At 33.8% G+C, this 15031-nt stretch overlaps 1 protein-coding gene and 2 long non-coding RNA genes across 7 annotated transcripts; all 3 read left to right on the top strand.

Annotated features, from left to right (window-relative positions):
• The first annotated feature begins 863 nt into the window (after nucleotides 1-863).
• LOC108734598 lies at nucleotides 864-5045 on the top strand. 2 transcript variants are annotated; one of them, XR_001937405.2, is made up of 3 exons: nucleotides 864-2317; nucleotides 2465-2603; nucleotides 3574-3768. XR_001937405.2 is itself a non-coding variant. In XM_018466227.2 (3 exons), exons 1-3 carry the CDS (start codon nucleotides 2475-2477, stop codon nucleotides 4959-4961), a joined length of 315 nt encoding a protein of 104 aa, XP_018321729.1. In that variant the 5' UTR covers nucleotides 2324-2474; the 3' UTR covers nucleotides 4962-5045. The 2 variants fall into 2 exon arrangements, 1 of the variants encoding a protein (XP_018321729.1); XM_018466227.2 differs by lacking the exon at nucleotides 864-2317 and adding an exon at nucleotides 4932-5045 and having other exon boundaries at nucleotides 2324-2603; nucleotides 3613-3768.
• Nucleotides 5046-5084: 39 nt separating this feature from the next.
• Nucleotides 5085-8876, top strand: LOC108734599. 4 transcript variants are annotated; one of them, XR_003231655.1, is made up of 5 exons: nucleotides 5085-5400; nucleotides 5641-5720; nucleotides 5783-7513; nucleotides 8069-8191; nucleotides 8642-8876. It is a non-coding gene; the product is annotated as an uncharacterized LOC108734599 (long non-coding RNA). The 4 variants fall into 4 exon arrangements; XR_001937407.2 differs by lacking the exon at nucleotides 5085-5400 and having other exon boundaries at nucleotides 5548-5720; nucleotides 5783-5917; nucleotides 6561-7513; XR_001937406.1 differs by lacking the exon at nucleotides 5085-5400 and having other exon boundaries at nucleotides 5548-5720.
• A 1340-nt stretch (nucleotides 8877-10216) lies between these two features.
• LOC108734600 lies at nucleotides 10217-14815 on the top strand. Its single transcript, XR_001937408.2, has 3 exons — nucleotides 10217-10765; nucleotides 12093-12239; nucleotides 14183-14815. It is a non-coding gene; the product is annotated as an uncharacterized LOC108734600 (long non-coding RNA).
• The last annotated feature ends 216 nt before the right edge of the window (nucleotides 14816-15031 follow it).

Genomic DNA, 15031 nt, shown 5'->3' with positions numbered 1-15031 from the left:
TAAGTCACAAAAAAGGAATACCTAACTGGTAAACAGATATACTAATGTCACAAAGGGTGGTGTACTATAGTAATATATAAACATCTACTATCCGGTTTCCTTTGTTTCCACCTTAAATGCCGGCGTTTTCTGCAGGCGGTCATAAATCAACTATTTATTCTTATTCTTATCGTGTATAAGAGCACTTACGGTTGGTAAGTTTTAATCCAAGCCTAAGTGCCGCCTCAACGTAAAGGGTTGAATATGTCAGCATTTATTTATTGAAATACTAACCAAATGAATTATTTTGATTAAAATAGGATTTTCAGAAAAAGTGGAACATTATAAACCAATGTACTCTTTTTTTTATTCTAATTAGCTCATAATTATTTCATTTTTAGGGTCTTACGGATTTCCTATTAAAAGGGATACAATTTCCACATTACTGTGCAGATGCGATGATGTCCGGGTCCCCTTTATTTTAGATAGAAGTGGTTATATCTCTATATAAATATTTCTGCCTAATAATAACAAATTACATTTGTACAGTGTTAAGCAAAAAAGGAAACGGCCACAAGCATATTCTAACTTATAAAAAGAGCTCGAAGATTTTTAGGAAAAGTATAAATTCTTTAACTTTTTTGTTGAGCACTGTGCACTTTAGATTAAACTTTTATAAATTCGTCACTAACTGTAAGTAACTCAATTGTGTTCATTTATTACTGGGAATATGAAATGTCAACATAACGTACCTGTGAATATTACTTCTATTAATAATAAGGAAAAACTAATGGTTTATGACAGTAAATATTTATTTACATAAAAATGATTTGTTATACATAAATACCTATACGTACATTATTTATAATAAAATTGTCATCTACAGTATGCATTATATTTATAAATAAATAATACAAAAATACGGTTGTTTCTTTTCGAAATAAATTGCAAAATATGCCACATTCATCATCAAGTCTTTAGCCCGAAGATTAATTAGACACAATTCGACTTCTTCCTATCTTGAATCAATCCTTACATTTCTCGAAAGCTGGAGCACCCTACATCTCCAACTATTTGCGAGCAGTAAACTAATCTACCTCTCTTGACTCCTGTTTCTGCTTCTAAAATGTCTCTCTTCTAACCCTAACTAACCCTTCGTGTCTGAAAATGTGCCTGCCTAACTTCGGCTATTTCTTATCGACTTCTACAACCCCCTCTGCTATCCTATTCTTCCTAATACCTCCTGATTTCTAATCTAATCTAACCTAACCTAACATCACATGTTAATATTTCTAACTCTTTGTTTTATAACTCTTTCTATCTCGAATTATCTGACACCCCAAATATCGAAAAATCAGGGACCTCTTCTAGCTCTTCGTCTCCTATTTTTGTATTAATTCTAACCCTACTTTTACATTCCTTGCATACCACAATTTTTGTTTCATTTTTATTAATTTTCATGTCAATACTGCTTCTATTTTATTTAAACCTATCTCTGTACTCCTCCTTGCTACTGTTAATAAATCATTTACAAATTTAGGATGCTAATATTTATCCCTGTGTATTCATCCCTTTGGTAGTTTTAAAAAAATATCAAAAAATGTACAGTCAATGAAAGAACGGCTTACATGCAGAAGCGATGAAAGTTTTCGAAAATCCTCCGGTGTAGTGGTAAGTATACTACTCAACTTTGTTTTTCACTTTAGGACTCCAGTGATCGTATTTTTTTTAAATACTAGATCTCCTAAAATTCGATAATGAATTTTAAATGATCTTTTAATTTTTGCCCTTCAACCACGAAATATTTGCTTTAAAAGTCGTCATCAGAACAGCTCCTCTCTTGAATGTCTAAAGTATCGATGAAAAAACATTTGAGAAAGCTATTGAATATTGGAGTATTTTCGTGAAAAATTTCCGAGATAATTTCTGAATTTTAATTGAAAAGTTAATTAATATTGTAATAATAAATTCAAAAGTAATTAGTTGCGATATTAAGCAAAAATGCTAACTTTAAAACCGTATAGGTATGACAAGATTTTCTTAAACCTGACTAAGATTAAACCCATAGCATAAACTGTTTGCCTTCCATTTGAAATAAAACCTAGAGGGTCATCAAATAGGTGAAACAAAGCTCGACTTCAGTGTGAAATTTTTAATCCAGAACAGTAATTTCTTTAGAAATATCAATTTTCTATTTTTTGACATGCCAATGTTGACGTCAAAATTCAATGAAGTTTTTTCATTTACATTAATATATTATGTATTTATTCAGTGTTAAGTAGAATTTATCGACACTTCGGAACTATAAAATCCAAATAAAATATGATAAACTATTAAGGTATAATTAATTTTTAGTTCTTATCAAAATAGTGTGTCTGTAGGTACTGATAACAATAAAAAATAATGGGAGGTGACCAAAAAATTATACATTTAGTTAAATTTTAATTGCACCACGCTCCTATTAATGTACTTAAATTACTTTCAGGTAATTTCAAATGAGAAATGGTATAAATGCAGTGCTGTGGTGCCTAATTATGATTATATTTTCGTACGTGATAGCCATTATTTCTGGAATCGCATACGTGTTTGCAACGTGTCTACATCCTTTCTATCCTAGTTTAACAGTACGTTTATATAAATAAGGGATAAAAGTGCAATTGACACCTTCCGCGAAGTTAGCTTTAAATATATTGCAATGCTGCCAACATAACCAGAGACCATGGAATAAAGTAGGCAACGGCTATGCTGACTATTAAACCAAAGTCTTTGTGCTGTCTTTTCCTATGGTAACTTTATTAGTTTAATCACTCCGTCAAAAGATTAAGGATTATGTTGGCATCCTTGCGAATGGTTGTTATCCGGATGTCTTGGATATCGTCCCAAGACAGCTTTTACTAAAAACTTGTTTTCGGAAATTGATAAAAGCTTTCGCATCAATGCGAAAGGTTACTATTTAGCGGAGCTGTTCGGGTACCTATCCGGATGTCTTTGATACCGCCGCAAGACAGCATTTTCGAAGAACCTTTTATTGGAAATGTCCCAATTATCAAAAACTACATCAAGTAAAGACAAGGATCAATTTTGTGATCCTTGCACCAAAGAGAGTTTAATATTTTAAATCTAGATATAATGACGAATCGATAAAGACTTTCGCGGTCAATTGCGTCCTGGCGTTTCGCTAGCACGAGTGGCGATCTTCAGAGGTCCTTCCTTCTTCGATCCTGGATGTATAGCAACTCCAGACCCAAATCAGGACGCATCAGTTTGGATATAGTGTTCATAGATATTCTGCAGCCGAAATTTTAAACGTTTCAAAATAAATACAACGGACAGATCACTGGGAGGAGTATTATTTTATTAGACCCTTGAATGTATTTTTCAGTAATTTTATTTTATGCATTTAATATCATATTTAGTACAAAAACTCCCAAATAGAATATTAGATCATTAAGGGTGGGCTTTAAATTCCGTCCAATGTAAAATTTTTATGATCCTGTTGAAGTGTCGAGTAATATCATCCCATTAAACGGGAATTATTCTTAAGATGAACTGAAAATTTTTTGTAAAAATCATTTCTCTATACATCTACCGTAGACAAAGTAAGGTGTGACACAGGACGTTTGCTTTTAATAGGAATGCAGGTGGATTCTTTTAGAAGGGCTCAATTTCCCTCAGTTTTGTGCAATGAAGATGATGAACGAAGATCCCGTCTGTTTTGACGACGAATCCTGTTCGGAAATAAGCACCAGCACGAAAACTGCGTCGAATATCTCATCCTGTGGGGAAATTGTAAGTTTTTCGTTCTAAAGCTCTAAGGCGCTGCATTATAAATTTATTATGATCGGAAAGACCAATTTGAGTTTAGAAAAAATAGAGGAACGCGGAAGGTTTAGCTTTACGGGTAACAATAGAGAAAACGACAGAAAAAGGAAAGAGTGCCTACATAGGATTTGTAGATTTAGAAAAAGTTTTGACAATGTTAAATGGGACGAGATGTTAAATATACTTAAAAAGGTAAAGATGAGTTATAGAAATAGAAGAGTGATGCTTAGTATAAAGAGCAGCAGGCAGTTATAGAGCTGGGGCTGTAACATAGAGAAGTAAATATTAGGAAGGGAGTCAAACAGAGATGCACACTGACAATGCTACCTTTTAATCTATACATCGAAGACGCGATCATCATTAAAAACAGTACAACTGTAGCGATAGATATACATGGGCAAAAGATTAGTATGCTTAGATTAGCAGACGATATAATAGTAATAGCATCTAGCAGGGAGGTGTTAGAGATAGCTTTAAATAAAATGGAAGCGATGTTGACAAGACAGTAGTGTATGAAAATTAATAAAAGTAAAACAAAAATACTGGCATGCAGGGGAAGAAAAGTAGGGAAAGAGCGAATATAGAAGATAGGAGAAGAAAAATTAGAAGAAGTAGCTGATTTTAGGAAGTCAGATAAGTCAAGATGGAAGGAGTAGTAGGGATATAAAGCAAAGGATAGCGCAGGGTCGCCATCAATAAAAAGGGGTCACTTTTATGCTAGTGAACGGTTACTTTAGAAATTCGAAAAATATTGTTAAAGGTATTTGTTTAGAGCGCGGTGCTATGCGGGTACAAAAGATCGGTGGAAGCTGCGGAAAAAAAAGATTAGAAGCGTTCGAACTATGGTATTACAGGCAAATGATGAGGATATCGTGGATAGAGAAGGTTAAAAATGAAGAGATATTAGAAAGAGAGGACTCTATGGAAGTCTATAAGAAATAGGCGAGATAGGTTAGTAGGACACCTTCTCAGGCATGAAGGTCTAGTCAGAGACATATTAGAGGCGGAAACGGGAGGAGGTAGACCTAGATTAGATTACTGTTCACAAATAGTTAAAGATGTGGGATGTTCTAGTTTTAGGAAAATGCGAAGATTAGCTCAGGTAAAATTACAAATTAAAATTATTTTAGAAAAAAGAAAACCCTGTGCAGCTTTGTTGAAAGAACTGACGTTGCTAAGAATACAAGTACTAAGTAAAATTGAAGTAGGGCGTCGTGAAGAAAGAAAATCTACANCTACATATATATATATATATATAATAGGTATACTTTGTATAATAAATTTTCTTTTACCTGCTTCGTAATATATTATTCTACTTTTTTGTTTATTTCAGTCTTTTAATAATCAGTATACGACCTGCTTTTATGATGATGAAAGAATGCGTTCGAACATAAGCAAGATATGTTGTTTTTTGTGGCACGTCAAGGACAAAGGCTGTAAAGCAATGCTAGGGACGCGAAATTATTTTTTTTTATTAGGTTAAAAAATGACTGTTTAAATGCCTCTTTAATTCCAAATTTAACATCGAAGCGGGGAATTAATTATTTAATTAAAAAATATTTTCGGATATTTATATTCATATACTACAGAAAATTACAGGTATTATAGAAGACGTAAGAGGTCATTTTTACATTAATAATCATTTTTTGTTGTTTTTTGAGTAAAAGCATTACTGAAAAATATACATTTATCACTTCTATGAACGAAGCCAATTTTCAATTTTCTATTTTTTTTACAATTGTAAAATTCAATGACGTATTTCCATAAGTTAAATAATAATGACATAATGTCAAGTTTCATATGAGACCTATTTAATATTTTTTATACAATACGTTTCAGTTTTTTACAAGTACTTTTAAATAAGCAAATAATGGGTTTTACGTAATAAAATTCGCCTATAAAACTTTCTGATACATCAGGTAAATCAAAGTTATTGTAGATATTTTTTAATTAACGTCAACTGCCTTCTGATCTGTTTCAGTAGATGGGATTTAAAGTCCACTGGTGCATTTTTTGGTTTCTACTTTTAATTACTGTTGCATTCCCAATTGCTTTTCTGTGTATGCCCCTGTATATTATATTTTCCATTTTTGCACCTTGTTTTGAAGTTTGCGAGGTAAGACAAACAATATTCGTATGAAAGAGCAGAAAAGTATAACTACAGCTGGTTTAGTAGTTGCATCAACATTACCAAAGGATGCAGACCAAATTATGAACCAAAAAGAGATTATGAAATGAATTTATTATTTGGTGTCGTTTGTGTACCTCACGCGATATAAACTATAAAGATCCATCCTGAATAGACATTACACTTTAAACATAAGGAATTAGGGATCAAAATCATAGTCCACTCTACTATCAAAACCTTATTTATCTGTATAAAGTTGTCTCAAAATAGAAAGTGAGGTTAGAATACTACCCTTTTTTGCTTATATTTCTCAAAAAACTGTTAATTATTGATCGCAAAAAGAAGAATAATAATTCTTAACAGTTGCTGTAAATTTACAATTAATTTAGTTGATGATGTGTATTTTTGGGAACAATTTTAACACCTAAAATTTAAGGTTATGTTTCTCGTAATATTGTATATCTTCATTCTGAACAGAATAGCACGTCTTTCCATGAGGTGCAAATAAAGTTTAATTTTAATTCCGAAACTTCAAAGTTTAATGTCTATTGTGGATTAACTTTTACTCAAAAGGCGCCTTAAAAGTGTATCTAACGAACGCGTTATTCGATAAAGTGTATTTTATTTTTAGGATTTTGTCGAAGTTTTACTTTTTGGTGTACAATTTCCGATGTATTGCTCGGAAAGTATGGTGTGTGGGGATCCATCTTGTTGTAATAGAAAATGCTGTTACTAATATTGGCAAACGAATAATAAATAATTTAAAGTATAAATTGTATTTTCTTTATTCAAGCGATGAATTTAACCCAACTCGTTGGATGTGCTGTTACTCGGATTTTACCAAGCACTACAACTACACTCCACATTGCGCCAAACAATCTCCCACTTTCAAGCTAAATGGGAAATTGGTGTAACACGTGGTCTCTTATATTTTCTGGGATGATTTTTCAATTTTTTCCTTCGGTATCTTCATAACTGTTCCAAATTAATTTGAAGTGAAACTTCTATATAGACGGGGTATTACGATTTTTTCTGTCACGACAAAGCGTTAAGGCCGCGTGGAGGGGATAGACGGTATATCGCGTGGTGAGATGCAGCAGCTGCGGCTCTATTAGATGGATATAATGCGCAGCCGCGCGGAGAGCGAGGAATCCGTTAGAGTCCCGGCGGCGTGTGCTGTGCTCAGCACGGGAAATAAGCGGCCAGCCAAGAAGGACAGAATGATCTTCGTAATTCTTGAATTGATTTAGACCGTTACAAGTTTGTGGAAAAGACCCTCAAGCCAGACTTTATCAAATGCCTTTGATATATCTAGGAATGTGTCCTTATGTTGGAAAACAACAAGATGATAATTTTTCTAACCAAAATATGTCAGAAGATTTGTCAGTTTGATTAGATTCGTGTTAGAAATTTTGTATTTTATTTCTTAAATTAATGAAATTTATTGAAAAAAACAATGGAAAATACATTATCCCTTATACAATATACATCCATAAGCTAAGTACAAACGGACTATTTTCCAGGGAACGAATTAAGAAATAAATTTATTGCGGCAGGAATTTTTAGAATATGTGCTGCTCTGAGGTAAAAGCTTATAATTATTGTATTTTACGTCAACTTAATCATTCGTCCATCTTATTATTTATTAGGTGGTGACGTGTCATCGATGGCGCACGAGTGTGTCCACACAAACATTTTAGAACAAAATTACACGTTAGAGTTAATTTTCATATTTTAGAGCCCTCGCGCACTACGTACGTTAGCGACAAAGATCTCGCCCAAGAAGACTAAAAATAGAGCAAATACTTATACCCGAAGTAAATGGGTCTGAAAATCGTTATGACTAATAAAAGATAGAAGAGACGAGAGTCCGCTGCGCAATGAGCCACCGCGCATCAATTTCGATATTATCAGTACAACGCCTACGCGTCAAATCCGATGCGCACTGTCTTACTGCGCAACGAACTGTAGTCTTCTTGATTATGTACAATAAAGCGGTCATTTCCTGATGATAGAAATAACAGGTTCGTGGTCCGCGGGGGCTCTTGCTCGGTACATCACTTGAATCGCCGCTGTATTTATTGATGTTTTTAATCACTTTCTCTTTGTCTTACATGTAATTAATTTAATAACTTTTAGTGCGGCTTTGTATGGTGTTTGGTTTGGTTTATTATCCTCCTTCTCTCATTCCCAATTGCTATAGTTGCAGCACCTTTCTACATCATTTGCTCTCCATTTGCAGTTTGCTTGGACATTTGTGCGGTATGATACTTGTACTTATTTAGAAGGTGAACCGAAAATATCATAAAATCACTAAATTTTAAGAAATGTTTACTTTTTTCATTATATGATAAAATAAACTTCTTAAAACCAAAAGAAAAAAAAAGAAAGTCTATCAGTTGGTAGCTCATAGTTCGTTTGTATTCCGTATAATAACTCTGTTAATGACCATTTTCATCAACCAAAATTATGTTTTTTTATTATCCATTAAACAACCAATTAGAATTCTCTGTCCATTTAATTTCCCTGTAGTTGTACTTTAACTTTTGATGATTTTTTGAAAAATAAGATATAATAAACGTAATAAAATGAGTCAATAAGTTAATTATAGAATAACACTGCATTTCTACGTAAATTCGGAGCAATTTCTAATTTGCATGTATAATTAATTAATTTATGGTTACAAGTGGACATACAATTTTTCTCTTTCAGGATTTGTCAGACATACTACTGTTTGGCATACAATTTCCCCTTTTTTCCGCAGACCGGATGGTTTGTTGTCAACCGATAAATGTTAAAATTGAAAGGTGTTGTGATCAAGGTAACACTGCGGTAGATAAACAATCCGATTGTGAAAATATTTCTGAAGTACAACACTGTTACTGACTTCACTTATTAGCTTTAAAAATTGTAACATTTTAAATTTAATAAAAATGATAGTACTTAAGAGAGTTTAGTTATTTGTTTATTGGCGACTTCGGCCGAGATATCGTCGAAGGTCCTAAGTCAGGTTGGACACGCATCTCCACTCTTTCCTAGCATTTCCTTAAGACTAGAACATCCCACATCTTTAACTATTTGCTAATAGTAATCTAATCTAGGTCTATCACTACTCCTCTTAACTCTTGTTTCTGCTTCTAGTACGTCTCTGACTAGATCATCATGCCTGAGAAGGTGTCCTACCAACCTATCTCGCCTACTTCTTATTGACTTCCATAGAGTCCTCTGTTCTTCTATTCTACCGAATACTTCTTCATTTCTAACCTTTTCTATCCACGATCCTCATTATTGGCCGATAACACCACATTTCGAACGCTGCTACCCTTTTCTTTTCCGTCACGCCCGCAGACGATGTTTCGCTCCCATCAAGCGCCACGCTCCAAACATACACCTTTAACAAATTTTCCGGATTTCTAAATTAACCGTTCGCGCAAGAAATGACTTCTTTTTATTGAAAGCTATCCTCTACTACTACTCCTTCCGTCCTGACTTATCTCACATCTTAGATGCCTAAGATTAGCCACAGTAGTATACCACAGATAATTTCGCACTTCTTTACTGTCTTTATTTCGTCTGTCTCATCTTTATCTTCTTCATCACCACTTACTCATTCTCACTATTCCCAGAAGGAGACTAAACAGAGTTTACTACTTTGTATTCCTGTTCTGGGAGTTTGTTCTAGAATGTTGACTGGAGGGTCAACCCACTCATCATTTATACAAAGTTGTATGTACGACACTGTGTCTTATATTGATTTCGATTTCAAAGTGCTGCCAACATTATTTTTTTAAAAGATGTGGTTAGGGTAATAAGAGTATATATGATAGCTATAGATAAACAGGAGAAGTAAGTAGAAAATACTACAAATAGCGAAGTAAACGCCATCTGTAGTACGATGCTACATTTTAGGATTACGTATGCTCCAACAAGGTCCACTTGTGTGGATATCTACTTGCTGAAAACGAATCCCGGCGTAGCCAACCTCAACGTGATAAGCACGTTAGCTTAATCGAATAAAATAATTCGAAGTGGTCTGTATTCTGTCGAAACTGGCAGACGCGGATCGCGATTTCGATCTTTTTGGATCTCATCAGCGCGTCGTCGTCGTACAAATATGTAGTATATTCTAAAACGCACTGTTAAGACAGCAGGTAAAAGTTGGTCTGTGTTTTGTCGAAGCTGGCTGCGCCGCGCTGATGAGATCCAAAAAGATCGAAATCGCGATCCGCGTCTGGCAGTTTCGACAGAATACACACCACTTCGAATTATTTTATGAGAAGTGTTGTCATAGTAATGATTTTCTTTTTATCTGATAATCAAAATGGCATGATGACTACTCTACGCACTTGGAACATTTACGTTATTTTGGCAGCAATTCAATATTAATGTGGGGGAAGTCGTAAACTCCACTTTTACCACTGGTGGTAATGAAAACGGAAATGGTTTTTTTGAAACATTTGCCGAGATATACAATAGTTTTTGAGTAACTTTTAAATTCATTTACATCGCACAGTAAATATTTATTCAACCATTCATTTTTTTAAGCACTTATTTATAGTTTTTTAAATGTCACTTTATGATGTTTTTAGCCATTTGCTTAATCAACTTTTTTATTTGATTCATTAGTACTGTTGACTCTATTTATATGAAGTAAGTAATTTAAACTAAACGAAGGATAACTTTATCAGCTGATATGGACTTACTGAATTATCGAAACTTTTTCTTCACTAAAGTGGTCATTATCAAACGAACATTTTAAAGAAATACGTAGACATATGGAACTTTCCAATATTCAAAACTTATTCTTGTAGGTGTATCATAGCATCTTAAGGAAAGGTAAGAACAACGAAGCGATATTTGTGCATATCTTCTTATTGTTAATAGTCTTTATGCGACATCCATGTTCACGATTTCGAAAAAAAAGCGAGATAGATATGTGGTGCCTATAAATAGTAAAAAGTGTTTATTATGTTTCTTCGTTTTAGTAATTCGTAATAAAATAAAATATGAACAAAATATTAACAATTACTGCCATTTACATTATTTTTAATAATTAATAAAAAAATAAAAATAATGGTAAATGTCAAGATGATGGCTGGGATCGAAAGAGGAGGTCTCCCCCACCACTGTACCATAAAAAGTTCGTGGCGGAGATTGTTTATTCCAAGGAGGTTTCTGATGCATTCGAGAAATGTTCTTTATATTAATGGACCCACATAAAGATTTTGTAATTGTGATAAAAGATAGTCGTGTTATGTGTCTAAAGTAGCCGAATTGTGTAGTGAAGTGTAACAAGGGGCTGGTGCATATATGTTTCTTAATATCTCATCGTATGTCATATGGAATGCGAGATTCTTTGGTGAGATTCTATAATTTAACTTGAAGAAAAATAGAAGACATTAAAGTTTATTGAGTCGCAAAATAAAGACGTCTTGTTAATGATACGCTGCAAAAATATGGCGANCTCAATATTTTTATGTATTTTTCATTGGTTTTACCTTTGAATATTGTTTAAGAATGACTATATAAATATTTACATGCCTAGAAATGTATAAAAATTGGCATATTTATTAACTTTGAACCCCCATAACTTTTAATGGGGGTGAGACCGCCACGAACTTTTTATGGTACAGTGGTGGGGGAGACCTCCTATTTCGATCCCCCCACCATTATCTAGACCTTTACCAAAATAATATGTCACCTTTAACACCCTGCATCTTTTCTCACTGCAGTATTTTATTAAGGCATGGTTAGTCCAAACTTCATATTTTGGTCCAAATAACCTGCTCAATAGTTATGACTCACCCTGTATACATAGATTAAAAAATTAAGAGGGTTTTTCATGTGAATTATCTATTGAACAAATTAAAATTTAACCATAAATTTTATGACGTTAGAATGTTGTATAATTTTTTTAAATTTATATATACATTGAGACTATCTACCATATGGTTCTATAGTAGCCATTTTTATTTTATGACCTCCTGCCTACTTCAACGTGGGCTTTTAATCATATTTTAGATAAGAAGCCTTTCAGCAGACTTCTTCTCCACTTACAGAGCCATATTGTGCATGGACAGTCTCTTAAGTATGTAATAACACAATAAAGATTTTATTAAAAGTTCCATCTACAGTATATCTAAGATCACTTCTCTCTTTTAAGATGTGTTACTGTTATTTGGATCCTAAAACATCCTATGCCATATGTTGGTTCTTCATTTTGATAACAGTCGCTTTTCCAATTGCATTCATCAGCGCTCCTCTGTATATATTATTTTCACCCTTTAGCGTTTGCTATGATTGCTGTGAGGTACGTATCAAAAATAGATCTTATTGCATACACACACTTGTTTTTGAAGTTACACTTGATGCATAATAACATTAAGGCAGATATTAGGAATGTAATATAGACTAATTTGTAAGTATGCATTTTTGGTGATACCACTCAACAAATATCGTAATCTTTTTCGTTATATATTAACCAATGTAATGACTAACTGAGGGGGGGGGGCACAAGAATCTCAAGGAGGCCTCATGCATCTTCAAAGTCGTTATGTTCCTCATAAATGCTACAGACTTCAGTACTCTAACTACATAAATAAGAATGAAACGCTAGGCCTTTCATGTACTAGACACCTAACTCACTTCGGGGGAAAGAAAGGTTTTGTAAAATGTTATGATGCACTACAGATAGGGGGAGGAGGTTAAAAAGCGTGTTACATAACATTATCTTTTTATTAAATTAAAAATAATGATATTTTTCCAGTATTTTGCGCGACATTTTCAGGTAAATATGGCCATATTTAAGTTAAGGAGAGGGAGGTGTAAAGTCAAACATTACACTGCGCCACAGGGGTTAGAGGGTCAAAAATCGTTAAAGACTGCGTTAACTAATACTTGAACGATTCCTAAGTAGGTAGTTATTGAAGTAGAGTAGAACCTCTATAACCCCAACATCAAGGAGACGCCAAAAAATTCGAGTTATAGAGTTTTCGACTTACGAAGAATTTTGACGGATTTTGATTCGACTTGTTGAGGTTAAGATTTGATGTACTTACATTGTCGGCAAATCCTTAAATTCGATAACTTAGTTTATAAGCTTCAAATTATCGAGTTGTAAAGTTTGTAAAATAAAACATTGCTTTGTTGGAGATACAGAAGTCCAATTTAATTTTTCGAGTAACCTATAGAGGGGAAACATGTACCGAAATGACTTGCAAGGACTCACTGATTATTTCGACTAATAGAGGGTTGAGATTTCGAGTAATGGAGGTTTTGGAGTTTGAAGGGAAAGGGACAAAACATTTTTTCGAGTTTTAGAGGTTCTCAACTTATCTAGGTTCGGTGTAAAGAGGTTCTACTGTATGTGTAATTAATTGCTTTCACAAAAATCGTTATATCTCAATCATATGAAATTCTTTTCTGTCTTTATGTATTTGAAAAGTTTTTAAAAATTTTCTATTTTAAAAAAAGTACTAAATGTGTTGTAGAACGGTTCAGTTTCAGCCCCATTTACTGTCCTTGATCCTGATCATGAACGAAAAGAAACTGAAAATGTCATCTCCTGAATATGATGAAAAGTTTACAGTTAAGCAAAGGATCAGGCAACTCAACCTGTTTAATTTAATATCAATTGCAGTAATGGGAAATTCCGATTTTTTCGGAGAGACGGATTACCGGCTCAGGATCATTTCAAATATTCCAATCAAAAATCTGTTCTTGAATCCTAGTGAATGTTGTAGCCAGATTATATATGCAGCTGTGTCTACACTTAATAGGATTGAGATCGACTTAGATCTGCTGAAACCCGGAAAAAATAATGAGGAACTAAGAAACGTCACAAGCTATTGTCAATTATTTATTCGGGGTTCAAATATAGAATTGCAATTATGTCGAACCCAGTAGATGGATCCCGAATCTTTAGTTTCTTACTTCCAAGAGAACCGGCAATGTAAGAAACATTCGTTGCAACGGTTCTTCGCTTCACGATGCCGGGGATTTTACTGATCCAACTGAGATCCGTAGCCAGCCATTCAAAATTTTCGAAGTAGAATCAGTGAAGTGAATCAGATCTGATCCGGATATCACTAACCGATTGTGAAAGCTTACAAGAAATAGGATACAATATCTACCTACTATTAACTTTGAATTTTTTATATTCAGTGCTGGAAGGAGTAAAAGTTTCATACTATCATTTGCATCTTCCATTTCAAATATATCGTAACAACTATTTTCCACGTTTCTGATTTTTAGGACATTGTAGATTATCTTCTTTGTGGAATCCAGTTACCGTATAGAGCTACAAAAGGAATAGCAACAGGGGAAACTTTTTGCCTTATTGTAAACCCTTGTGATATGGCCTGTTGGAGAGCAGAATTGTGTGAACCACCAACTTACTGTTGCGCGACTCCACCGAAACCGAAGAGAAAGAAGAAATGCTGCTGTGATCCACCAGAACACCGAATTTGTTGTGACGATAATCCAGATCACAGGGCTAGACACTGTCATCACACTAAAACAAATTGTCCGTACTGATAGAACTTATTAAAAGGTATATTTGAAAGAAATACTGTTGATTTGGACGTAAAATATGTATGATATCTATTCAGTTTTTCTACTCCGTCTTTTTTAATCAATGATCAACATACACAATTTTTATCTAAGCGCTTCGGCAGATTTAAATGCAGTTTTTACTACATCATTCAGTAAGCTTAGAAATCTATAAGGTCAGGGTTAAGTAGAGTTCAACAGCTTGGGTTTCTTTCCATAATGACAACGGTTTAAATAGTATACCAAACACTAGTAGATATACTTAGTTTAGTTTCTGTAGCGGTGTGACCTTCAGTTTGACCGGCGCAAAGTAGAAAAGTACAGCACTATGCCAGAAAAGAAAGGAGACAACTCTCGGCCAAACTCTTAACCGTTGAGGAGCGTGTAATCCGTACAGTACTGCACGGAAAAATTGACCATTTTATCCACTACAATTGCATTGCACAAATGTGCTGTTATTGGTACCATTTACTACTGAAAATATCAACGAGATGTTTATTTATATTTGAAGACATATTAAAGGCTTTAACGCTTGTTTTCGACTCGCACTAC

This window comes from Agrilus planipennis, unplaced genomic scaffold (assembly GCF_000699045.2).
Source record: "Agrilus planipennis isolate EAB-ADULT unplaced genomic scaffold, Apla_2.0 scaffold89, whole genome shotgun sequence".
NCBI classification, from domain to species: domain Eukaryota; kingdom Metazoa; phylum Arthropoda; class Insecta; order Coleoptera; family Buprestidae; genus Agrilus; species Agrilus planipennis.
This window is presented reverse-complemented; position numbering and strand designations above follow the sequence as displayed.